Source organism: Vanrija albida (assembly GCF_041260175.1).
Source record: "Vanrija albida strain AlHP1 chromosome Unknown contig_4, whole genome shotgun sequence".
Lineage (NCBI taxonomy): Eukaryota > Fungi > Basidiomycota > Tremellomycetes > Trichosporonales > Trichosporonaceae > Vanrija > Vanrija albida.
Window position 1 is genome coordinate 31,855 of NW_027191423.1, and position 22,539 is coordinate 54,393.

The following is a 22,539-nucleotide window of genomic DNA, read 5'->3' on the forward strand; positions in this document are numbered from 1 at the left end:
TACCTAGTCGACCAGCCACCGCAAATGGGTCGCACTCCCTGACACTTAGACTACGCCCAGTAGCTGTCGTCAACGAACTGATAGCACTGGGTCCCGAACTTTCGTTGTTCCTCCCCGGTTGCTGAAAGCGAATCGACTGGTGTGCGATGCACAGGTGCGAGCCGCGAATGCCCAGCTCGTAGCTCGGGGGCAACGAGCGAGGTTGGCGTCCCGACTGCTCTGCTTCGCTTCATTCCGTCGGCATCATGACGCTCGCCTGCGAAGGGAAGAGACGGACCACTCATCGGTGCACACACTACCAGGGCGCCGTTGCGATAGCAGTGCTCCATCAATAGGATGGATGGAGGCTGAGCGGTAGGGTGCAACTGAGACGGCTGACGTCGAGGACGCTGCGCTGGAATCCTATCCGCCTCGGCAAGGCGTCTCTCCTGCCATCGACCAGCCACCTCAAATGACTAGACGAATCGTCTGCCCTGGAACCATGCCCCAAAAGACCGAAACCAGAGCGCTCCAACACACAGACGCACTGCAAGCGGCAACTCGTAGCACGGTTTGAAGGTGGAGATTACATCCTCAGGGTGGAACAAGGTTGTCGTGTGGTGCCTGCGTCATACTTGCCGGTACGACATCACGGCAGTTGCGCAACACCAGCCTCACCGCCTCCGCCAGCATCCTACTGCAGAGGCCTACGCGCCGGTTCCTCTCTCGTGGCGTTAGCTAACTAACGCGCAGCCATCTACAGTCAGCTGACGACGGGGGTCGCGACGCTCGAGAGCAGAGGCGGACGTGACGGAACGCAGCAACCCGAGGTCGCTCCCCGGCCAATCTTTCTCGATGCCTTCCCCAAGAGATGGGATCGTCGTCGCATATAAAAAGGTCGATGGTCGGCTGTCCTCTGTCCATCAGTATCTCTCTTCTCCTCCATCGAACAGCCTCCCAACCCAGTCTACCCATCACATCCATCACAATGGTCGCTGTTACTTCGCTCCTCCTCCTGGCCGTCGCCGCCGTCACGTCCTCTGCCTCCCCTGTGGTTGAGGAGCGCGCCTTCCCTGGTATCCAGTTCAAGTTCAAGGGCAAGTGTGTCGACCTCGCCGGCGGCAGCACCGCCAACGGCAACGCCGTCCAGCTGTAAGTCGTTGCCGTCCATCTCCGAACCGCGTTACCATTGCTGACGCTTCCAGGTGGGACTGCTCGGCCCTCTCCACCAACACCGAGACCAACCAGCGCTGGATTCTCAACAACAACGGCCCCATCAGGTCTTCGAAGGGTCCTTGCATTGACGCCGGCAACAACCCCGGCAACGGAACGCCCCTCAAGGTCTGGCAGTGCTACAACAACTACCAGCCTCAGACCTGGGTCAACCACAACGGTGGCATCCGCCTTCTGAACACCAGTGAGTCGATTCCCGATCCGGGCGGAGCAGCGCTGATCGACGACAGACCTGTGCATTGACGTTCCCGGCGGAGACAACCGCAACGGCGCCCGCCTCCAGCTCTGGCAGTGCACCGGCTCGGACAACCAGCGCGTGTCGTTCTAGGGGTGGAGTAGTCGGGAGCGGAGAGGTTAGCAGCACATATACAACATCAATAATGCATCGTATCAATAAGCCGCTCCAACAAGGCTCACGTCCCTTGGCCGATGATCATACAGCGAGGGCACGGCCTTCTCAGGCCGCCGCTGATAACTGCGATCCCTCCGGGGTAGGGATCTCCGAACCTGCACTGAGGCATAACCCGAAGAGTGGCCCATACCCAATTGGTTCGGGGTCAGGAACCAACAGAACCTTCGGCTATCCAGGCTGTGCTGATGCTCGTCAGTTCCTAGAGTCTCTTGTCGGCCGTCGGGATGGTTCGAGCGGCCGACTTCATTCGACCAAGCGGCGCCCCTCTCGACCTGAAAGGTCGGCGTGGTGTCCGGTTGGACCTCCGAGGTGCCGAAGGGGGAGGGGCCAGTTCGAGTGATGGCAAGCACCTGACGCTGTCCCATCGGCACCCTCAAGACCTCCTCAGTTGTTCCCCGATCTGCGACTGTTCTTCGAAATATCGGACGGACGGGCACAACACGACGTCCCACCTACGAAAGGGACAGAATCAAGGTGACCCTCACGCTCACAGGTACCAAGAGCCGTGCTCGCAGGTACAGCGATGCGGGGGTGGGTGAACCGGCTCGCACGCTCTCCGACGACATTGAGCGTGCGCCTCGGCACCCGCTGCCCAACTCGTGAGCACATGGGGTCAATCTTTATCGCCCTTCGTTCGTCTGCAGCTGAGATCGCCCGAGTTTCAGGAGGACGGGCCCCGTCAGACCACGGCGTCCAAGCCTGGCGTGTCCATGACGCTGGCGAGGAACACGTTCGCGGGTGACGAACGAGAGTTGCTGGGGTTGGTTTATGTATCAGTCTTTCCATAGATTTCGGATACTGATCCGGGTGGTGCGTCGCCGCGATGATCGGTCAGTCTGTCGGCGTTGTCTCAGTCGCTGGGTGTCATTTGTCAGAGGACAGGATTACCGAGACTCTATCGCTGTGCTGTCGGCTCGGCCATTCGCATGACGCGACCGACGGTCGATGATAACACCGGCCTCAGAACAGCCCCTCGTGACGAGCGAGGGGGCACCAACGATCCGACGGTCCCGGCGTGAGCAAGCGTCGTGAGCAGGCCCTAGCTGGCTGGTGTGTGGAGTTCCTTTGACGTCTGTATCCGCCGCAGTGGGGAAGGGCGAGTACTCTGTGTCACCGTGAGGGGGAAGAACAACAAGTGAGGTCAAGGCGAAGCACTGCCCCCCGCTCACTCTCCAAAGGCAGAGGGTCATGGCCAATGTCATAGCTCAGCAATGGTCTGTCACAGCGGTGGGGTGACCGCTGTCACTCTGTTCTCGCCATTGGCAACCTCCTACGTGGCGCTGCCAAAGCCGCACGGGTCTGTCGCGGAGGCCCGCGCAATACAGTCGATCGCCCCAGCGACTCCCTGCCTACCCCGCTGCCGTTGGAGATACGGACCCCTGACAGATGCCAAAGTTAGCAACGGCGATGGCGGTCATGGCGGCGAACGCGGCAACACCGCGGTCAGAGAGGAATCTGTGGGGCAAGCAAGACGCGTGTGTGTGGGTTATGATAGTCGGTTTACCGGTATCGCTCGGCAAAACGAGGTCGTTGTAAGATCAGACGCGTAAACCACAAGCACGAGGTTGGTTGTCTTCGTTATGGCTCGTACAATCCGCGGCATCTAGCATTAGCGTCGGCGTCCGCTGACGTTAGCGCTAGATCTCGGGATGATCCGACTTTACCCAGAGGCGAGAGAGGCAAGAGCCGGGGCTGTCGGAGTTCGGAGTCGCCCCGACCTGCCAGGGTCAAACCCCTGGGCATGTGAACAACCGCCCTCAGTTGTACCAAGCTAGCTCGTTGCTCCATCCTTTGCGTGTTGCGGGCAGACACCTCGTCGTCATTCCACCACTGTGTGTCGATCACGGCCCTGTCCTGTGCAGGTGTGGGGTAACTAGCGCCATGGGCCCCAACTCGACGCCGCCGGCTCTGGTCTTGTTGGGGACGCCAGTGGTAGGCTCCACCACAGCCTCAAAGGACACGCACGACCAGCCAACGTACCACAAGGGGCACTTGTAGTCGTTGTGATTAGGCTGGTCTGCGCCACAGTCGCGTTCAAGACGCAGCCTATGCGCAGTCGCGCCAAGACTTGTCTCTGGATGTCGACGAGTGGACGACAATGCTCCCGTGGAAATGTGGAAATAGTTTGCAGGTGGCAAGCGAGGTTGACCGATGCTACCCTTGTCAGCAAGTGAGCGCTGGGTTGTGGGACGGCTTCGAGCCGGGTTTGTGGGTTTATAGCAGCCGATATCCATCAAACTGGGCGTTTCTTGTTGGTCTTGGCCCGGCAAAGGCGGAGCGTCTTGAGCAGGTGCATTGGCAAAAGGGCGGAAGAGTGGGGTGGGGAGACGAGGGCCAGAAGGTGCGGGGTACGAGATCCCCCTGTCAAGAGACCTTGGCTTTGTCTCAGGGAATGGTCTACCCCACGGTCCAAGAGCCGAGGACAAGGCGGCTTGGGTGGCTTGGGTGTTTGCCGAGCCGTCACCACGTTTGGGAAGATTAATTCACGTGCTCCAATTCCATCATTGTCCGCTGCGCTGGGCGCAACAGCGCCCAGGCTCTCGGTCCCTGTCCGCCGGTCCTGTTGCCCTTTGGGCCGCTGTGCGGTAGCGAGCGTACGTGTAGCTAGGGAAGTTGACACGGGAGACACACAGGGGTATGTGGAGGTATGGCGGCGACCTTGGAGCTCGAACCGTGGAGCAAACCTTTACTACCGCGAATGAAAATCCCGTCCGAACAGCCAGAGGTGGGATGTGTACGTGATATTCCAGACGAAAGTGCGCAGTGTGGGGTACCGAACCCCTGTCGGCACGCCCTTACCCCAAGCACTCCCCCATCGCTGGCGGGCGCAGCCGACTTTCGGTAAACCGCGCGATAAGGGGCAGCATCAGGACAAGCCACACACTCTTGGCAATCTTGAAAGGTAAACCGCTAGCCTTTGGCGCTCATCACGCGCCTCCCCCTCCCCCCACCACGCCCCCAGGTTTTCTCGTCAGTTTTGCTGCGTGGCCGTGGTCGTCATGCCTGAGCACAGGGTCAAACCCGAACACCACTGACTCCGTGCGCAGGCGCCACTGCGACCGACCGGTGACCTTGCCTCCCGACACGGTTGGACCGGGCCCGACCCGCTCGCTCCATCAGGTAGTGCCGGTTGTGTCACTTGGGCCCTACCCAACAGCGGGGCCACCGCGGGGTACAAAGGTCACGGACATCTAGGACAGATTCTCTTCTTCCCCGTGCGACCGCCAGTCAGGCTTCTTCCCCATCCACACACACAGTCACTTGCACATCTACCACCATGGCTCTCAACCCGTCTGTGAGCAACGAGAAGAGGGAGTTGGGCCACCTCGACCACCCCAAGGAGGTCCACACCCCGCCCTCCCCCGACTTCTCTGGCGAGGAGCCCCGTCAGAATGTCATGTTCGCCGACATTGACGAGGGCTACGACCCCGCCTTCATTCGCTCGACCATTCGCAAGGTCGACCTGCGACTCGTCCCCGTGCTCTCGTTGATGTACTGCATCTCGCTCATCGACCGCACCAACCTGGGTCTTGCCCGCCAGGCCAACAACCTCAAGATGCACAAGCAGCTCGACCTCAGTGGCGGCAACGGCCAGCGCTTCTCCATCGCGACCTTGGTCTTCTTCATCCCGTACATCATCCTGGAGATTCCAGTGAGTAGACAGTTGGGCACGGTGGCGGCTCCACAGATCACCAGTCTGCCGTCACTGCGGGGCGGGCAAAAACAAAGGGGTGGCGCATTCTACGGTGCCATTCCCCACCCGCGTGACCTGCCGCCGCCGAGGCCTCCCTCCACTCCTTTGGTGTTGCACCCACTGACATACCTCTCAGTCCCAGCTCGGTCTCCGCAAGTTTGGAGCCCGCTGGTGGCTCGGCATTGCCACCATCCTCTGGGGTGTCGTCACGGTCGCCATCGGTTTTTCGCCAAACTGGCAGACCCTCGCCGGTCTCCGTGCCCTTCTCGGTGTCTTTGAGGCCACTCTCTTCCCCGGTGCCGCCTTCTTGATTGCATGCTGGTACCCCCGCAGGTCCATGGCCCTCCGCATGTCGACTTTCTACATCCTTTCGGTTACCGTCTCGGGCTTTGGTGCCGCCATGGCATACGGCCTCTCGATGCTCGACGGCAGGAACGGCCACGCTGGCTGGACTTGGATCTTCATCGTCCAGGGCATCATCACCATTGGCATCGGAATCCTTTCGATCCTCTTCCTCGTCGACTTCCCGGACAAGGCCACTTTCCTTACCGAGGAGCAGAAGGAGCTTGTCATCACCCGCATCCAGCGTGACCGCGCCGACGCGGTCGTCGACCCCATGACCAAGGCCAAGTTCTTCGAGTACCTCGGCACCGCCAAGCTCTGGCTGTTCGCCTACATGTTCATGTGCGGCACTGTCGCCTCCTACTCGCTCGCCTACTTCCTCCCTCGCATTCTCGCCGAGATGGGCTTCTCCAACATGATGTCTCAGCTCCTCGTCGTTCCTCCCTACGTCTGGTGCTTGTTCCCGGCCGTCACTAGCGCCTACATTGCCGACAAGGTCAAGGGCGCTCGTTCGTACGCCATCGTCTTCAACATCTGCTGCCTCATTGCCGGTACCGCCATGTACTCGCAGATCAGCAAGACCAAGCAGGCTGCCCGGTATGCCGGCGTCTTCCTCGCCATCGGTGGCTCCAACTCCTTCCTTCCCCTCGTCGTTTCGTGGTCGCAGACGGCCATCCGTGCCCAGTCCAAGCGTGGCTACGCCTCGGCTCTCATCATCGCCTTCGGTGGTGTTGGCGGCATTGTCGCTTCCGTCGCTTTCCAGGAGAAGGAGGCGGCCAAGGGCTTCCCCTCGGGCATCTACCTCACCCTCGCCATGAACGCCGCCAACGTTGTCGCCGTCATCGCCCTCCGCTTCTGGATGAAGTGGAAGAACAGCCGCGCCGACCAGGGTCTGTGCGTCATCGAGGGCAACCCCGACTTCCGTTACCAGCTCTAAGAGGGAGCTGTGGTTAGGCAGGTTGGAGATTCTAGCAGTAACCGTAATGGCAGCAGTCTCGGACACTCTTTAGTGTGCGCGAGGTCTGGATAAGCAGGGCAAGTTGTAAGAACACGACTTCTTGAGATGCAAGGGGTCTTCCCATTCGCGCCTAGACTGGCCTTAGGCGTCAACCTGTGATCAGTTCCCAGTGATCGGCGGTCTCTGGCTTGCGGATGCTGTGGCGCGAGGTGGGCAACGAATGTGGAGCGCCGCAACTGCCAAGGCCAAGAGACTCGGCGACTTGCTCCACATGTCCACCGTCCCTCGTCCCTCACTGCTCCAATAACGCCATCCGCCAGGAAGGCACGGCCCATGTTAGGGCGCCACGCGTACGGCGCAATGCAATGTCTGCGAGGACATTGAGGGACGAAGGCCTTATGTCACGGCCTCTTGCTCGAATGCCTCCAAGTTATCCGTTCAATGGCCATCTTGTCGGTACCGAAGAGTCAAGGGGTGGACGACTGGAACGACTGAAACGTCGTCACCTTCATTTTACCAAGAAGGCCCGAAAGATATGTTTCTCCCCTCGGCTCACCTGCATACGTTCGTGCTCAGTCGGAGCTCCGTCTCTTCTGTTGCCCGAAAGTGAGGAGGCGCGAGGAGACCTTGCGCCCAGGCGACACACTAGGTGCGAGCAATACAGCGACCGGACCGTCCGCTCGGCCTGTGTTTCAGGTGACATGGATCCCGGCTGACACTGCACTGTCTATTCGTAGCATGCACGTCAGCGATGGCTCGGGCCGGCGGAGGAGCCACCGCCATCTCGCACTCCTCGAAGGCGCTTTGAACTCATCCTCCGATCCAATCTCAGAGTAGACTTGAAGCATGCGTAGGCGGACGTGCGGTCTAAGGGCGTGATTCAAGCGAGTTCCAAGCTTAAGCTGGCCCAATCTATTCAGCTGAACAGACGTCGTGTGAGGGACGTGGCGCCTTGAGCAAGTCGTCGGCTATCACTACGGATGAGGCTGAACAGAAGGACCAAGGTAGATGAGGTTGCGTGCCAGTCCATCCCGTATCTAAGCATCCGTTGCGCAGCTCGCGTCGCCTGGAGATTGCCGAAGACATCCCCAACAACAATGCGTGGCTGCCGCCGCCGCTGACGTCCCTTTGAGCACGTTGGTGACACTGACGCGCCTGATAACTGCGCACAGATGAGCATTGGATGCGGTCGGCTAGGATACACGGCCTTTGCCTCCAGGTGTTGCAGTGGCTTGGGTGCTTTGGCCGGCGGCCAACGCCGACGTCCAGGTCATCTGACCTCGCGTGCCGAATGCTCACCATGTCAGGTGATATCAACAACGGCTGAACAGTTAGCCCGTCGCTCGTAGTAAACTGGGGGTGAGTGATAAGCAGCGTAGAGTGCGGGCACCTCGTGTGCAGCTGCTCCACCAGCGTTTACGCCTGATAAGTGACGCCACCCAAAGCACCCTGGGGCCCGTGCCGAATGTGACAAGGACCTACCACCTCGCTTACGAGATATGCCCCGCACAGTCTTGGACCTGAGCTGGGGTAGGCCGGCAAGGACTGCGCCACTGACCTACCTGCGTCCGCGACCATGCAGTGACCGTTCCTACCGGATGGGAGGGACAAAGGTCGTGCCGAACCGAACGACGACCGACCAAAACCACGACGCCCCCCTCCCCATGGTGCCCACTCAGCCAAGAACGCGGGAACCCGCACAAGACAGATTCAGGCCTTATTGTTATTGCACTGGCACGACCACTGCCAATACCGTGCCGAGGCGGTATCGCAGAGGCTGCGCAAGCCAGGGGAAAGGAGATAGCATTGAAGCCACCCACCGCTGCACCGTCCGCCCTCCTCGCCCGCTCCTCCCCCCTCCCCCTCTCTTCGCCTACCGAGCGCCCAGTTCCGAGCCCGCACGCCCACATGACTACAGATGCTGCCCACAATGCCGCGCCCGTCGGGATTCAAACTTGGCCAGCCGACACAGTCGTATAAGAATCCAGCCCTGCGGTAGACACCACCACTGTCACTAGGGAATCGGTCGACTCGAAGAATACACCACCTCGCCCCCTCAGCGTCCCTCTCACACAGCGCCTGCTGATCTCGCCACTCGCAGCGGCCACCAGCCCTTCCTCCACGCTCCCTGTTTCAATCACACACATCACACAATCCCTATCATGAAGTCGGATGACCCGCCTGTGACGCCCGTGTCGGCCACGAGCAGGCGACAGAGCACCATCCTCACCAAGGACGATGCTCGTCTCGAGGACCTGGGCTACAAGCCCGAGCTGAAGCGTGCCTTCTCCAAACTCGAGGTGTTTGGTGTCGCGTGAGTTTTGAGCGGTAGGCCCAACTTGGGGTTCACGGTGCCGCACCACGGGCCTGGATGGAGAGCTGGGATCGTTCGCATCCGGTCACCATGCGCCCCATGGACATGCTGGGCTTGCGACGCGGATGCCCCTGCTTCCTGTCCTGGGTAGGGAATCAACGGCTAACACGGGTTCATAGCTTTTCGATCATGGGTGTTGTCCCGTCTATCGCCAGTGTCATCTTCTACAACCTGCCGTATGGAGGTGGGTAGCGATACCGCCCACAGAGCTTGCACCGCTGACAATGCAGGCCCTGTTGGCATGGTATGGGGCTGGGTCGTCGCCTCCATCCTGATTGGTACTGTCGGCCTGGCCATGGTACGTTGAGAAAAGCCTGAATGATAGACCCGACACCCCCACGTGCCGCCACTGACCACATTGCGATAGGGAGATCTCGCATCGTCGATGCCCACATCCGGAGGCCTCTACTACTGGACCCACCGCCTCGCTCCTCCCGAGTACCGCAACTTCCTGGCATGGCTTGTTGGATGTGCGTTGTAGAGCCCTTATCGCGCTGACATCACAGACAACTCGTTCTTGGGCAATGTGGCGGCGACTTCGTCCCTCGCCTGGGGTGCACAGGGCATCCTCTTCGCCGCCGCGACGCTGGGCAACCCCGACTTTAGCCCAAAGATGTGGCAGAACTTCCTGCTCTACTGTGGCGTCCTCATCTTCTGTGGAGTCTACTGTGCCTACTTCACGAACCTGTTCGCCCGCATGCAGAACCCGGCCACCGCCCTCAACCTCATCCTCGCCCTCGTCACTATCATTGGTCTCCCCATCGCCCGCCGCAAGGACCTCAACACGGCGTCCTTCACCTTTGGTGGCTGGGTCAACCTCCATGGCTGGGGCAGTGGCCTCACCTTCTTGCTCTCCATGCTTGCGCCCGTCTGGACCATCGGCTCCTTCGACTGCGCCGTGTCCCTCTCCGAGGAGGCATCCAACGCTGCCACCGCCGTTCCCGCTGCCATCATCGGCGCTATCGGATCGGCTGGTGTACTCGGCACTCTCCTTCTCATCATCTTTGCTCTCTGCATGGGCACCGACGTCGCGGCACTCAACGACGCTGACCAGCCCCTCGCCGCCATCTACGAACTGGCATTCGGCTCCAAGGGGGCTCTCGCCATCTGGTCGTTTATCGCCATCTCACAGATGGGCATGACTGCCTCTCTCGTCCTCCCCTCTTCGCGCCAGGCTTTCGCCTTTGCTCGTGACGGCGCCCTCCCCTTCTCCAAGTTCTTCTACAAGGTGGACGAGAGGACAGGGACCCCGGTGCGCACCGTGTGGCTCGTTGTTGGCTGTGCCATGCCACTTGGTCTTCTTGGCTTTGCCGACCCCGTCGACCAGGCTGCCATCAACGCCATCTTCGCGCTCAACGTGATGGGTCTCTACGTCGCCTATGTCATCCCCATCGGCTGTCGTGTTATCTGGGGTGAGAACCACTTCACACCTGGGCCTTGGTACCTCGGCCGCGCGAGTCGCCTTGTGGCTCTCATCGCATCACTGTGGATGCTCTTCGCCATCGTCATCTTCTGCTTGTAAGTTGCCTTGCCGTCTGCGCCTTGGGGTTCTGCTGACACTACCAGCCCTGGTGATCCCAACCCAGACGGAGCGACCATGAACTACGCCATCGTCGTGTCCGCCGCCGCGTGGATCTTCGCCATCGGCTACTGGTTCTTCCCCAAGTATGGCGGCAAGACGTTCTTCACTGGCCCTCGCACCGCGGACCTGTCTGCCGATGTGCACGAGTACTACGAGCAGGAGTACGGAGGAACTGTCGAGGACCCTAACAAGAAGACCGCTACGGTCACGACCGTGCCTGTGGACCCCGACCACAAGGACCCGGAGTCGGACGGGAGCGACAGCCGCGTCCAAACCAGCGATGTGAAGCGGTAGCATCGGCAACCAGACTGTTGAAGTGTGGCCCAGGTGGGCCGTTTAATCAATGACGGCGGAAATGAGTGTAAAGCTTCGCCAGCGCTGTATATATAGTGTTACTTGTCTAGGCCTGGAGATGCCATATCATCGACCATGCAAGGGTGTGCAGCAGTGACACTCGGTGCACAAGCCGGCGAAGCTCAAGTTGTTCAGTTACTGACAGGCTGGTTCACCCACGGCGGTTAATCTCACGACAAAGCCAATTCAGGCACAAACAAAGGCTCTCGTGGTGTAGTGGCTATCATACTCTCTTAGGGCGCTGAAGCACCTTAAGCAATGGGAGTGGTCCTGGGTTCAAATCCCGGCGAGGGCCTAGCGCAGGCATGCATGCGAATGCGAGCTTGTCTTTTGCATGAGAGGGTATGAGGGAGAGGGTGAAAGTGAGGGTTGCGGCGTAGGGGGTGCGAAGGGGCTGATTGTGGCGTTAGCATCCGAGTGCTATTGGCTTCTCTGACAGTGCTTTGTTCAGTATTGTCCACAGATTGCTCAGCAGACAGTTTTACATCGAACCAAGGTTATGCTTTGGATATGAAGGGTATCGTACATGTACATGGGCGATAAGGATCAATGTGGCAAGGGGCTAGTAGCTCAGCGCCGTGCTCCCACTCGTCTCTCCGATTCTCTTCTCCTCCATCGAGTCGCGCACGAACCGCTTGAAATCGGAGGGCGATCGTGAATAGTCGATTACGGTGGGCGGACGATGATGAGCCGCAGCGAGAACTTGCGCCTCGGACAGGGTCACTGTCTCTGTCTCGGCGGCAGACGGCGACTTGTTGAACGAGGTAAGGGTGTACGAGCCACTCGTCATGCCGAGGCTGGAATCGGCAAAGGCTCGGGTACGACGTAGTAAGACCCGGATGAAGCAGAATGTGAGTACGATCTGTTGAATTAGTGCTCAGCTGGGGGACTGACTCACAGTGAAAGTTGTGACGAACACAATGCCGATGTAGCCGTAGGTCGTCTCCCTCTCCCACGCGCGCCAGCACACTTGGATCAGCTGCCACCGTCGCTGTGGCCGCACCATTATCTCCCGCAAAAGCTGTTGCCGCGTTGATGGAGGTCTCGGACCATTGAATGAGCAGACACCTGCGGAAGAGATAGTCCTAGCTCATCAGTGCCGTCTGGACGGAGCTGTGAGCACCTTGGACATGAACCTGCGCTTGACGGCAGCAACTGAGAATGCGACGCCAGAAGGGATGGGGAGAGCCGAGAGGATGATGAGCAACAGCTTCGGGGGGAAGGCTGGCTGAGGACGCCTCGTCTGTACGTCAGCAAGACTCAGCTCCCAAGTACTTACTCCAGCTGAGAGTATCACTGACACGATGCCTAGAGCGCCGAGGAAGAAGAGCACCGTTGCTATCCCTGTGCACCAGCGCGACCACTTCACGCTCCCAGGCAGGTCTTGCGTCAGCGAAATGTTGAGTACAACCCCCACCCCCAGACATCGCCTTGCTGGACCAGAATGCTTCGGCAGACCCGAATCCCCAGCAGACCAGGCTGGCGAGAAGCAGTGTAGCGTAGCCGACATGTTCCAGGCCGATCGACCTGCGGGGAGTGGGCTCTGGGGGCCTCGAGAGAACCATTGTCGGGGAGGAGGAGAACATAGATTCAGTGTGAAGCATCAAACTGATACATCCTTCCATAATGTTGTCTTCTCGTACGGACGTCTGCGAGGTTGGAAGTCAAGTGGAGAAGAAGAGATCATAGCTCGCGCCGCGGCTTGGTGGCGTCGGCTGTTCAGATGAGTCTTCGTGGAAGCGCCAAGATGACTTCAGGTCTCGGAATGGCACGTGTGAGATCCATGCTCCGACTCCGATGAGGCTCCGAACGCGGCCCGTGATGGCTGGGGTTGAAGTGCACCTCGTGACCTTCAAAGGCATGGTGAGCCGCAAAACAGGATTATGTTCACATCCAGTACTATAAAGCTAGAAGCATAGGAGGCGAGCTGCAGAACCACGCTCAGGCAGGCCAGAGTCCAATGCTGGTTAGACGGCACGGCCAAAGGTGCCGCTTTCAATCGAGATGCGGTCGGATTCGGCAGCAGGCGATGAGGCCCGAGCTCGGCGGCGCCACGATCCTCCGCAATGGCGGCAGCCCCGTCGCTGTCGCTCGCGACGCGTGTCACGGCGCCAGAGTCGGCGAGGGGAGCACCACGGCTTGCCCACGATGGGTTGTAGCTCGGGGGGATCATGTCCACGTTGTCGTCTTCGTCGACAGCACCGCCATCCTCCGCCTGGTGGACACGCTTGTCGCCGTGAACCGGCGTTGCCAGGATGGCAGCGGCGGCGTCCGTGTCCTTGAGGGCGATGCCGTTGATCTGGGTCGACGTGGGCGACGCGATCATGCTGCTCGACCCAGCCCCCGTGCTTGAGCCCTCGCCTGTCGAAGTGTTGTAGAAGCGTGAATCGATTGCGTCGCTGGGTTCCAGCGATGACGAAGCGGCCACGGAAGCCGGGCCACCAAGATGCGGGATCATTACGGATGAAGGGACAGCCGAGGCTGGGCCGCGAGTGAAGGGGACAGCTCCGCGAGGGTCGAGAACAGACGACGGGACAGCAGAGACGCCTGCCTCGGAGACTGGTGGGCGCATGGCCGAGTCGAAGGCACTGACCGGCCCGGAAGGCGGCTGGCGCCAAGTCCAGCGACGAGGGCCATCACTGCTCGCAGCTCCTGCTCCGAGGAACCCAGCCTCGCGGGCCTTGGCCACTTGAGCAGGAGTGAGTTCCTCGGGCACCTTGTCTGCAGCCTCATCATCGTCAGAGGGAATGCGAGCCGTTCCGTCCTGCCGAGAGCCGTCAATGTCGAACGGCGTGGGCGACGAAATGACTGGAGATCTGGGTTGCGTCAGTGTGGCTGACGATGGATGCTACATAACCGCAACTCACGGCTTGCGTTTGCGACGGATGCAGCAGAATGCAAGAAGTCCGAGGATGAGGAGCAGACCAACACCACCACCAACCTGACCTTGTCAGCTCTGGTGTGCATAACGTGACCACTTACCGCTCCGCCGATAATCTTGGCATTGCGCGAGGCGCGCGACTCGCCATGGCTGGCGGCTGCGGAGTCGTTGTCCGATGTGGTGTTGGAAGGTGGGGGGTCAACGGGCCTGAACTGTTAGTAGGCCGGCCAACTGATAGGTGAGCAAGACTCACCGGCTCCCCGCGAAGAAGGTGACACTGTGGATGTTGGCAACACCTGGCGTCGGTACCGTAACCTCCTGGTTGGGGATGACAGCACCCATGACTGAGATAGTGTACTCAATCTTTGGGTCAAGGGGAGTAGTGTAGTACAAGGCCGGGTTCCGGTAAGGCGAGTAGACGTACTTGACACCATCGTTGCCCATCACCCAAGCTGCCGGAGGGACGGGCAATATTTGAAGCTCGAGGATATCGTACTCTGGCGCGCGAGTACCATTGATGACCATGAACGTGGCGTTGGGCAGACTCTTGAAGGTCATCGTACCAGAGAAGTCGAGCGAGTTCCACTCAACGGTACTCGCATTGCCTCCCTCCTCGCCCAACACCTCATTGAGAACCTTGGAAGTGCCTTGAACATTGAAGAACGGGTTAGGCTTGCCATCGGCGTCGACAGCCTTGACTGTAGTTTGTGGTACCTCTTCGAGCGACGGGCTATTTGTTAGAATGGGTTCCAAACCAGCTTTCACCCACTATTCGGAAGCGAACCCTGTGTCGATATCCAGTGATTCAATTTCGAGGGTTCCGTTGTAAAGATAAAACTGGAGGGCATAGCGGCCATACTCGAGTTCACCAGTGTCGTAGATGATACCCTGGGGAAAGGGCGACGTGACGTTTTCAATACGCGCTGGGCTGGCTCGACCACTGGAGCCAGTGAAGGTTTTGGCAGTGGTATTGCTCCAAATTACTACCATCGGTGCCTCCTGTACCGCGGCCCAGTCGACATTGGTGTAGTTGCCTCTGACAATGGCACGAGTGCCTGCAAAGTTGAACTGGTGGCTGATCGAGAACATGCCACTCGGAATGGTCGCCTGGGTTGCCTCTGACAAACCCCATGTCCGGCGAACTGGATTTGCGTTGAACCTTGCGCTGAGAGGGCCAAGGGCTGTCTGTCCACCGTTTGACAGATTCTGGGGTGGATTCGAGGTCGTGAAGTTCCATTCTCCCCAAAGTGCCACATGGGTGTGGTTGCCGTAGAACTGAAAGTCGGGGAAGAGGTCGATCAGTGGGCTGCTGGGCCCTACCGAATACGTGACGTTGATGTTGGGCTTGTAGTGGCTGAGCGACGATGAATCGGGCACGGTGGTCACTTCGGCTGGAGGTGGGCCACTCCCACCAGGGCCGCCGGCACCGCCATCACTAGGACTGCCGGCGCCGCTGGGGCCGCCACTGCCACTTGGAGCAGCAGCGTCGGGGCCGGGAGCGGGGGCAGAGGGAGCTCCTGAGGTGGCAGGCTCTCCATCGGGGGAGGTGGGCGATGGGCTCGCCGAGTCCTGCGCCTGGGCGGCTATCGAGAACAGCAACACCCCGATGGCGAAGCGTTTGAAGACATTTCCGACCATGGCAGTCGTTATCAATGGGTCGAACGCAGGTAGTGAGACAACAAGTGGGGAGGAGAGACCATAGCCCAGGACACTGCAGGTTAATAGCTTGTGCCCGAGGGCTAGATGTGTGCAACTTGAGACGCTCATTCGCTAGGCCCAAGCCCTCCGACCGATCCCTTGTTCCTTGCCTGAGACGTGGCGCCTACGCCTGCTGTGCTATCGGCGCAGGAGACTGCTACCCTGGGCCGCAATGAACTGGAGGAGAGTACGAACACCAGCAGCATTCTTGTTGTAGGCCATCTTGGGTCTGAACTAGCAGCACGGAGGGAGGCATAGAGGATTGACCGTCTCCGCGATTAGCGCCCCTGTACCTGCGCCACTCCCGAGGTGCCTGCAGCAATGCCCTTGATGCCCTGTCACTCATCCATCCTGGCAGAGGACTGGCAGGAATGACAAGCAGGTGCCCTCTAGCTCCCGAGCACGGATGGTGGGCCCGGCACGGATACTTGCAGGGCCGCCGCGGGGTAAACGTGTTGAACGCGATCCAAGGAATAGGCTGGGAGGCGGTGGCGGCTAGCGACTGTATTTCCTGGATTCGTCTTGGCTACTGTAGGTCGAGGGAGAGAGGAGGGTCATGGAGAGCGTCGCCAGCTCTTGGACCTGGTCCGCTTCTGCTCTCCTCGCGCCGCTGATCGGATGGCGCGCGATAACCGTTACTGGGCCCCTTAGCACGCGGAACCCTATTTCCTGGCGTCCCCGCTCAAGAGCAAGGCAGAAATGGGTCGCCGCGCAATGACGACGCCTTGCATAGCAAGACGGTGAAACAGCCGCCACCCAGAACCTCACTTGGCCTTGCCTTGCCGCTCAACATCAAATCACACCCTGTCCTAATGTCCGCGGGAGTGACGCTTGGCGCACATTGTCCTTTGGCCGTCGAGCTTGGCCGCGCGACGTCGGAAGGATGCGCCAGTGCGAGCAGCAACGCCAGCGGCGTGAGATTGTCTCCTCGGCCCCAGAATCGAGCGGCAGCAAGCGTCCCCGGTCGCTGGACGGACCAGGACGCGACCGGGCACAAAAGTCGAGGAGACTATCCTTCCCGTGTGCACCAGTTCCTTGGGTATCACGGCAGATGTTGCTTGTTGACATGGAGTGGGTTTGGGCCATTACGCGACGATGCCCTGTTCCAGCGAACCTTGCTTTGCGGGGAGCGGTCAACTCGTCTCCATTCCGTGTGGTCGCGCGCCATGCGAAGAAGGTGCAGTTGGTCCTCAAGGCCAGCCTGCGATCCACAGCAGCGATTCTACTCATGTACGACTGCAATCACGGACCTGGAGCCCGTAGCCGCGGGTGCAAGAGGCACAAGCGGGGAGCTAAAGCCGCGGATGGGCCATCAAACATGGACCAGCAGCAGTGTTGGCGTGACTCTTCAAGTCACACCCGCATGCTCGTTCCCATGAGCCATTCAATCCCAAGCCTCATGCATCTGGCTGTCTTAGCCTTGCACATGAATGGGTGTTGTGACATCGGTGGCTGCTAGGTGATTTGCGGCAGGGCTGATGGGGTCTCGGGTGGACCGGCGACAAGGCTCGTGAGTCCCGCCGCGGTCCAGTCTCGCCGGTCACGTTTTCCACCATTGTTTGCATCTTCAAACAACCAAAGCTGCATTCTGACCACCACTGTCGACAGGTCGGGTACACTGCGCGACGCGCGCCAGGTCCAACCCGGCGTGCACGACCCGTCGCAAGGACCGTCGGACTCGGCGCCATGCACGACGGCGGTCCAATGAGCTCTCCGCCTATGAAGCGTGTGTTACCGGGCCACCCGGTATTGGCAGCTCGGCTTTGGCTCGTGGTGATAAGATGGGTTGCTCGGACAAGGCCGGTTGTAGAGAGTGGGTCGACCCCTCCCCCTCCACCAACAATGCCACGGATTGTCGCTCCGAGTCGACTGCGTCTCGTAACGACTCGAGACGTGTCGGCGCTGGCCGCGGCCAAGCCCCAGAGCGTTGACGACTCGACCGAAGCGAGCGAGCCTGGCCAACGCCAAGCTTGACACCGCGCACCTCGGCACCTCGGCTCAGTAGCCGCCGAGTCGACAACAAGGGCGGCAAGCAGCCGCCCAAGCCGCCCGACCCACTCCTCTGACGTCCTAACCGATAACTGACAGCGGGGCGGGTACTACATGCATTGTCGGCTTTCTCAACTCAACACCACTCATCGCATCTGCACATTCTACCATGTCTGGCCACGTCTTGCGATCGCTAGCACGCGCGCCGGCGGCACGGGCGTTCAGCTCTTCGTCGCGCCGTGGCGCTCTCTCCACCGCGACCGTCGACCCCGACTCCAAGGTCCTCCACCGCTCGCTCAAGCTCGGACTGCCAATGGCGGTGAGGGGCGAGGGCAACTACATCTACACTGCGGACGGGCGAAAGATTCTCGACACGACCGGCGGCGCAGCCGTCGTCTCGTGCGGACACGCCGTGCCCGAGATTGTCGATGCGGTTACCGAGCAGCTCAAGACTCTGCCGTACGTCTCCAGCTTCTTGTTCGGCACCGAGCCGGCAGAAGAGCTCGCGACGATGCTGTGCGAGGAGAGCGGTATGAGCAGGGTTGTCCTGTTCAACGGTGGCAGCGAGGCGGTCGAGAGTGCTATCAAAGTGGGTGTGGCCGGCAAGACAGCACTGACCATTGCCAGCTGGCGCGCCAGTACCACGTCGAGAACGGCCAGCCCCAGAGGACAAAGTTCATCTCGAGGCGCGTGTCATTCCACGGCAACACCATCACAGGTGAGTTGCCTGTAGCCCCCCTCGCGTCCTTTCTCACGCCGCCGCCCAGATCTCGCCCTGGGCCGCCACGACCGCCGAAGGGCCATGTACCTCCCGCTTATGCCCGACAACGTCTTCCACGCCGTGTCCCCGTGCAACCCGTACCGCGGCAAGCTTGAGGGCGAGACGGACGCGCAGTACGTCGACAGATTGGCCGACGAGCTCGACAAGAAGTTTGTCGAGCTCGGCGCGAGCACGGTCGCCGCGTTCTTCATGGAGCCGGGTGAGTGCGGCAAGTGCCGACTGGACAGCACCTCGACCACAACACTGACCCCGCACAGTCGTCGGCGCGACCTCGGGCTGCGTCCCCTTCGTCCCTGGCTACATCACGGCCATGAAGCGCGTCTGCGAAAAGTACGGCGCACTGTTCGTCCTCGACGAGATCATGTGTGGCTTCGGCCGCACGGGCAAGCTGCACGCCTGGAGCTGGGAGGGCGACGCCGCGCGCCCCGACATCCAGACGCTCGGCAAGGGCCTGTGTGGTGGCTATGCCCCGCTCAGCGCCGTCCTCGCCAACGACAAAGTCGTCAACGTCCTCAGCAAGGGCACTGGTGCGTTCATGAACGGCTACACCTTCCAGAGCTCGGGTATCGGCGCTGCGGCGGGATTGGCCGTCTACAAGTACTACAAGAAGCATGACCTGTGAGTGGTGTTGAGGGGCGGGGGACATGTCCTGTCACACCCATCCCGACTCACATTCAGTGAATGCCCACTGACACCCCCAGCGTCGCCAAGTGCGCCGAGCGCGGCAAGCAGATGGAGGCGGCGCTGCGCAAGCAGCTCGAGTCGCACCCGCACGTCGGCAACATCCGCGGCATGGGCCTCTTCTACGGCATCGAGCTCGTGGCCGACAAGAAGACCAAGCAGCCGTTCCCGAGCAGCAAGGGTGTGTCGCAGAAGATTACCGACGCGGCATACGAGCGTGGCATCGCACTGTACCCCGGTGTCGGTTGCGCCGACGGCTGGGAGGGCGACCACGTCATGATCTTCCCGCCCTACACCATCACGCCGGACGAGGTGCAGTTCGCGGTCGACGCGCTGCAGGGCGCCGTTGAGGATGTGCTCGGCAAGCAGTAGTAGCAGTAGCGTGGACATTATAAGACTGCATGGCATTGAACTGTGAACCCGGCTAGCTCTTCATGTCCTCTTTCCACCACTCGGTCGCGCCGTCGGCGAACGCCTGGTCCGAGAGGAAGCGTGCCCCAACAATGCTCATGGCCGTGGCGGCGTGCAGAGTCTCAGTGTGCGCCTGCTCGGTGCGGCACTTGTCCCGGAATCTTGCGTCAGCTGGAGGTGCATATGCCGACTCACTCCTTGGTGTGGTTGCCGCGCCCGAGGGTGGCTGGGACACCGAACATGGGGTGACAAGCTGGAAGCGCGTACGTGACCTAGTGGGTCAGCAGCCAGCAGAGCCATGTACCCACATTGCCAAAGTCTGTCGAGGCTCCGGGGTTGCTGCCTTCCCCCAGCTCGATAGGAATAGGGACGTTGTACAGCTCGCTCATGGCCGATGCGTACTCCTCCTGGTCGGTCAGTCATGGCCCAGCCCCTCCGACGCACAGCGAAGAGCTTGTTGTTCCGCAGGTCATATGTGATGGGCTCGGTCATGAACTTGAGCTTGCAGCCCGTCGCCTCGGCGGCACCCCTGGGCATCAGTTGTGGCTCGCACTCGACACCCACTTGAAGCAAGCGATGACCTTTGTCATGAGCTCCTCGACGCCATTGGCACGGCTCGCTCGGACGTAGTACTTCATCGATGTGTAGTCGGGAATGACTGAGGCCGTCAGAGCGCGCGTCGACTGTCCACTCACTGTTCGGCGCCTCCCCGCCGTCGATGATGATACCGTGCACCCTATCCGTCGGGTGCAGGCTCTGACGCAGCGCCGAGATGGAGGTGTACGAGATGTTGGCGGCGTCGAGGGCGTTGATGCCGTCCCATGGTGCCGCGCCAGCGTGCGTGGTGCGGCCGAAGAACTCGACCGCAATGGTCTGGAAGGCCAGCGTCGTGAGCACACCACCCGTGTTTGCTTCAAAGCCCGCGGGGTGGATCATCATACACCCGTCGATGCCCTTATCTTGAGCTGTCAGCGCCGGCGTTTGGCGAACACTCACATCCCCCGCGCTCGATTAGGACAACCTTGCCGGCGCCGCCCTCCTCCTGCATTTGTCAGTGCACACTCACATACACCCGGCTCACCGCTGGCGTTCCGATCAGCACCACCGTGCCGTCGATACCGTGCTTCTTCATCGCAGCCCGGACGCCAAGGAGAGCCGCAACACCGCCGATGGCAATGAGATTGTGCCCGCACGCATGCCCGACTTCAGGCAGCGCATCGTACTCCGAGTTGAAGGCCCACGTCCGGCCCTTGCCCTGCGAGTAAGTCGCCTTGAATGCCGTCTCGAGCCCCTTGTAGCCCTTCTCGATAGCGAACCCCTCCGACTCGAGGAACGCGACGAGCTTGGCTGCCGACTTGTACTCCTTGTACGCGAGCTCGGGGTTGTCCGAGATGTAGAGCGAGATGGCCGTCAGGGGATCGCGGTACGACTCGATGGCTGTCTTGATGGTCTCGCGTACGTCTGACGACAGCACCTTGCCGTCCGAGGTATAGGCTGGGAGGTCGTCCAGGAAGGGCTTGACGCCAGCGGCAGATGTGAAGCCGTGCGTCGGCGAGCAGCATGGCTCGAAGTGCTGGTGAGCGCTTGGGATGGTGCGCTTGACGTCGTCGTAGGTGCTGTCCTTGGGCGGGGCGACGGCCTTGGGTTGCTCGACATCCCGCCGACTGCCCTTTCTTGAGAAGAATGAGAAGCAGCCGGGCACGCTTGGCGATGGCGACGACGACGGCATGGTTGACTCAGAGGACGGGACTGGCAGAGGAGCAACGACCTAGCCATGTATAAGACGAGACGGCGGCGCGATGGACGCATGAGGTCATTCGGCCATGACCGACAAGCCATTCCGTTCGGCGGCATGTGCCTACTCGCCGGCCGGCGCCCACATGGTCGTCAACCTTTCTGAGCTACGTTCATCGAGGAGCATCTGAATGGAGAGGCTCGCCGGCGTGCATCTGTCCACCTCGCGACAGCGCAGATGCTCGCTGAGTGCTGAGCCGAAAGCCCGAACCGACACCAGTCGGCCCGATGTCACTGATCAAAGGCCGGCAGCGGTCCGACCCCCAGCACGTGGGTACAGGCCATGCCCACGAGCTCGTAGCTCGTACATACGCTCTTACCGCAATCCGTGACGACGACGCGTGTGGGATCTTCAGGCGGGGATGCGGTCACTCACGCCGCCTGATGCGACGCAGCGTCATACCAGTGGCCGGCGGCAGTTGCAGCCATACTGAATGAAGGCAGACCAGCGCCCCGGTCAGTGTCCCAAGGCGCTGTCCTCACGCAGCGCCGACTGGTACACAATATCATAACACACCACATGTCTAGTCCCTCTCCCTGCCCCGCAGCCTACCGCTTCACCGGCGCCCACAGCCCCAGCATGACCAGCGCCAGCCCGATGCCGACGCCGACGCCGCCGACACCCCAATCTGGGCTGTCGAGCTCGCGCAGGCTGTCGAGCTCGCGCATGCTGTAGTGCGTCGTGAATGCGCCGACGATGAGGAGACAGATCTGGGCGTGTCAGACGGGTGTGGGCACACCAACTTGCCTTGGGACCTGCATTCCGTCTTGTGAACGTTTTGAAGGGGTTGACCGCGAACCGAAGCGCGGGCGAGCGCTCTCCCTCCTCGTCGCCCTCGTCGATGCCGTCCTCGCTGGCAGCGAAGCGGCCCTCCTCCAGGAGCAGCGGCTCGGTCAACGAGCTGTCGAGTCAGCGACCCTCGTCGCAGACCAAACCACGCCCACCTCCCGGCTGGCTGAAGTTTGAGCGGTGTGCCCTCGTAGGGTGCGTCAGCGGCCATGCTTAACCCAGTGGCGAATGTGAAGGAAGAGCCGCCTCCCACGACCACATTGTCCTAATCACTGGCTGGCCCACGGCCCAGTTAGCGGCGATGACGCCGAGTGAGCAGCGCGGCGTCCATGGCGTGGCCGAGGAGGCGGAGTGGGCCGAAGTGCCCCAGCGGCGACGTCCACATGCCGTCACCAACCCGCTAACTGATGCTAGTCGGCGGCGAGATGCAGGTGGCTGCAGCGGCGGTGTATCATGCCAGGCAGGGCTGGGGGCAAGCCGTGCTCGTGCATGCTGGCTCTTCGATACTGCGATAAGAGTCACAACACGAGGTTGGCAGCAGCTCGCTCCGAGGCCAAGCAAACTCTCACTCAGCGGCCCAGTCCGC

General features: G+C 60.7%; 8 protein-coding genes and 1 non-coding gene across 9 annotated transcripts; 5 read left to right on the forward strand and 4 right to left on the reverse strand.

Annotated features, from left to right (window-relative positions):
* Nucleotides 1–967: 967 nt before the first annotated feature.
* Nucleotides 968–1,540, forward strand: Q8F55_004726 (uncharacterized protein; the record flags this gene model as incomplete). The annotated part of the gene is made up of 3 exons (XM_069353232.1): nucleotides 968–1,131; nucleotides 1,185–1,396; nucleotides 1,443–1,540. 3 exons carry the CDS (start codon nucleotides 968–970, stop codon nucleotides 1,538–1,540), a joined length of 474 nt encoding a protein of 157 aa, XP_069207874.1.
* Nucleotides 1,541–4,901: 3,361 nt separating this feature from the next.
* On the forward strand, nucleotides 4,902–6,597 carry Q8F55_004727 (uncharacterized protein; the record flags this gene model as incomplete). The annotated part of the gene is made up of 2 exons (XM_069353233.1): nucleotides 4,902–5,276; nucleotides 5,455–6,597. The coding sequence occupies 2 exons, from the start codon at nucleotides 4,902–4,904 to the stop codon at nucleotides 6,595–6,597; spliced, it is 1,518 nt and encodes a 505-aa protein (XP_069207875.1).
* Nucleotides 6,598–8,780: 2,183 nt separating this feature from the next.
* On the forward strand, nucleotides 8,781–10,868 carry TPO5_2 (polyamine transporter tpo5; the record flags this gene model as incomplete). The annotated part of the gene is made up of 6 exons (XM_069353234.1): nucleotides 8,781–8,932; nucleotides 9,112–9,176; nucleotides 9,223–9,290; nucleotides 9,360–9,462; nucleotides 9,499–10,510; nucleotides 10,559–10,868. 6 exons carry the CDS (start codon nucleotides 8,781–8,783, stop codon nucleotides 10,866–10,868), a joined length of 1,710 nt encoding a protein of 569 aa, XP_069207876.1.
* Nucleotides 10,869–11,130: 262 nt separating this feature from the next.
* Q8F55_004729 lies at nucleotides 11,131–11,223 on the forward strand. The gene has a single exon. It is a non-coding gene; the product is annotated as a tRNA-Pro (tRNA).
* A 267-nt stretch (nucleotides 11,224–11,490) lies between these two features.
* Nucleotides 11,491–11,934, reverse strand: Q8F55_004730 (uncharacterized protein; the record flags this gene model as incomplete). Its single annotated transcript, XM_069353235.1, has 2 exons — nucleotides 11,491–11,790; nucleotides 11,827–11,934. The coding sequence occupies 2 exons, from the start codon at nucleotides 11,932–11,934 to the stop codon at nucleotides 11,491–11,493; spliced, it is 408 nt and encodes a 135-aa protein (XP_069207877.1).
* An 87-nt stretch (nucleotides 11,935–12,021) lies between these two features.
* On the reverse strand, nucleotides 12,022–15,447 carry Q8F55_004731 (uncharacterized protein; the record flags this gene model as incomplete). Its single annotated transcript, XM_069353236.1, has 7 exons — nucleotides 12,022–12,171; nucleotides 12,208–12,272; nucleotides 12,984–13,744; nucleotides 13,796–13,869; nucleotides 13,911–14,016; nucleotides 14,063–14,539; nucleotides 14,594–15,447. 7 exons carry the CDS (start codon nucleotides 15,445–15,447, stop codon nucleotides 12,022–12,024), a joined length of 2,487 nt encoding a protein of 828 aa, XP_069207878.1.
* A 2,218-nt stretch (nucleotides 15,448–17,665) lies between these two features.
* Nucleotides 17,666–19,330, forward strand: Q8F55_004732 (uncharacterized protein; the record flags this gene model as incomplete). Its single annotated transcript, XM_069353237.1, has 5 exons — nucleotides 17,666–18,085; nucleotides 18,124–18,214; nucleotides 18,264–18,476; nucleotides 18,535–18,895; nucleotides 18,979–19,330. The coding sequence occupies 5 exons, from the start codon at nucleotides 17,666–17,668 to the stop codon at nucleotides 19,328–19,330; spliced, it is 1,437 nt and encodes a 478-aa protein (XP_069207879.1).
* Nucleotides 19,331–19,382: 52 nt separating this feature from the next.
* Nucleotides 19,383–21,098, reverse strand: Q8F55_004733 (uncharacterized protein; the record flags this gene model as incomplete). Its single annotated transcript, XM_069353238.1, has 8 exons — nucleotides 19,383–19,530; nucleotides 19,565–19,641; nucleotides 19,678–19,776; nucleotides 19,814–19,898; nucleotides 19,934–20,027; nucleotides 20,065–20,328; nucleotides 20,366–20,411; nucleotides 20,451–21,098. 8 exons carry the CDS (start codon nucleotides 21,096–21,098, stop codon nucleotides 19,383–19,385), a joined length of 1,461 nt encoding a protein of 486 aa, XP_069207880.1.
* A 614-nt stretch (nucleotides 21,099–21,712) lies between these two features.
* Q8F55_004734 (uncharacterized protein) lies at nucleotides 21,713–22,164 on the reverse strand (the record flags this gene model as incomplete). The annotated part of the gene is made up of 3 exons (XM_069353239.1): nucleotides 21,713–21,874; nucleotides 21,957–22,065; nucleotides 22,109–22,164. 3 exons carry the CDS (start codon nucleotides 22,162–22,164, stop codon nucleotides 21,713–21,715), a joined length of 327 nt encoding a protein of 108 aa, XP_069207881.1.
* Between the last annotated feature and the right edge of the window lie 375 nt (nucleotides 22,165–22,539).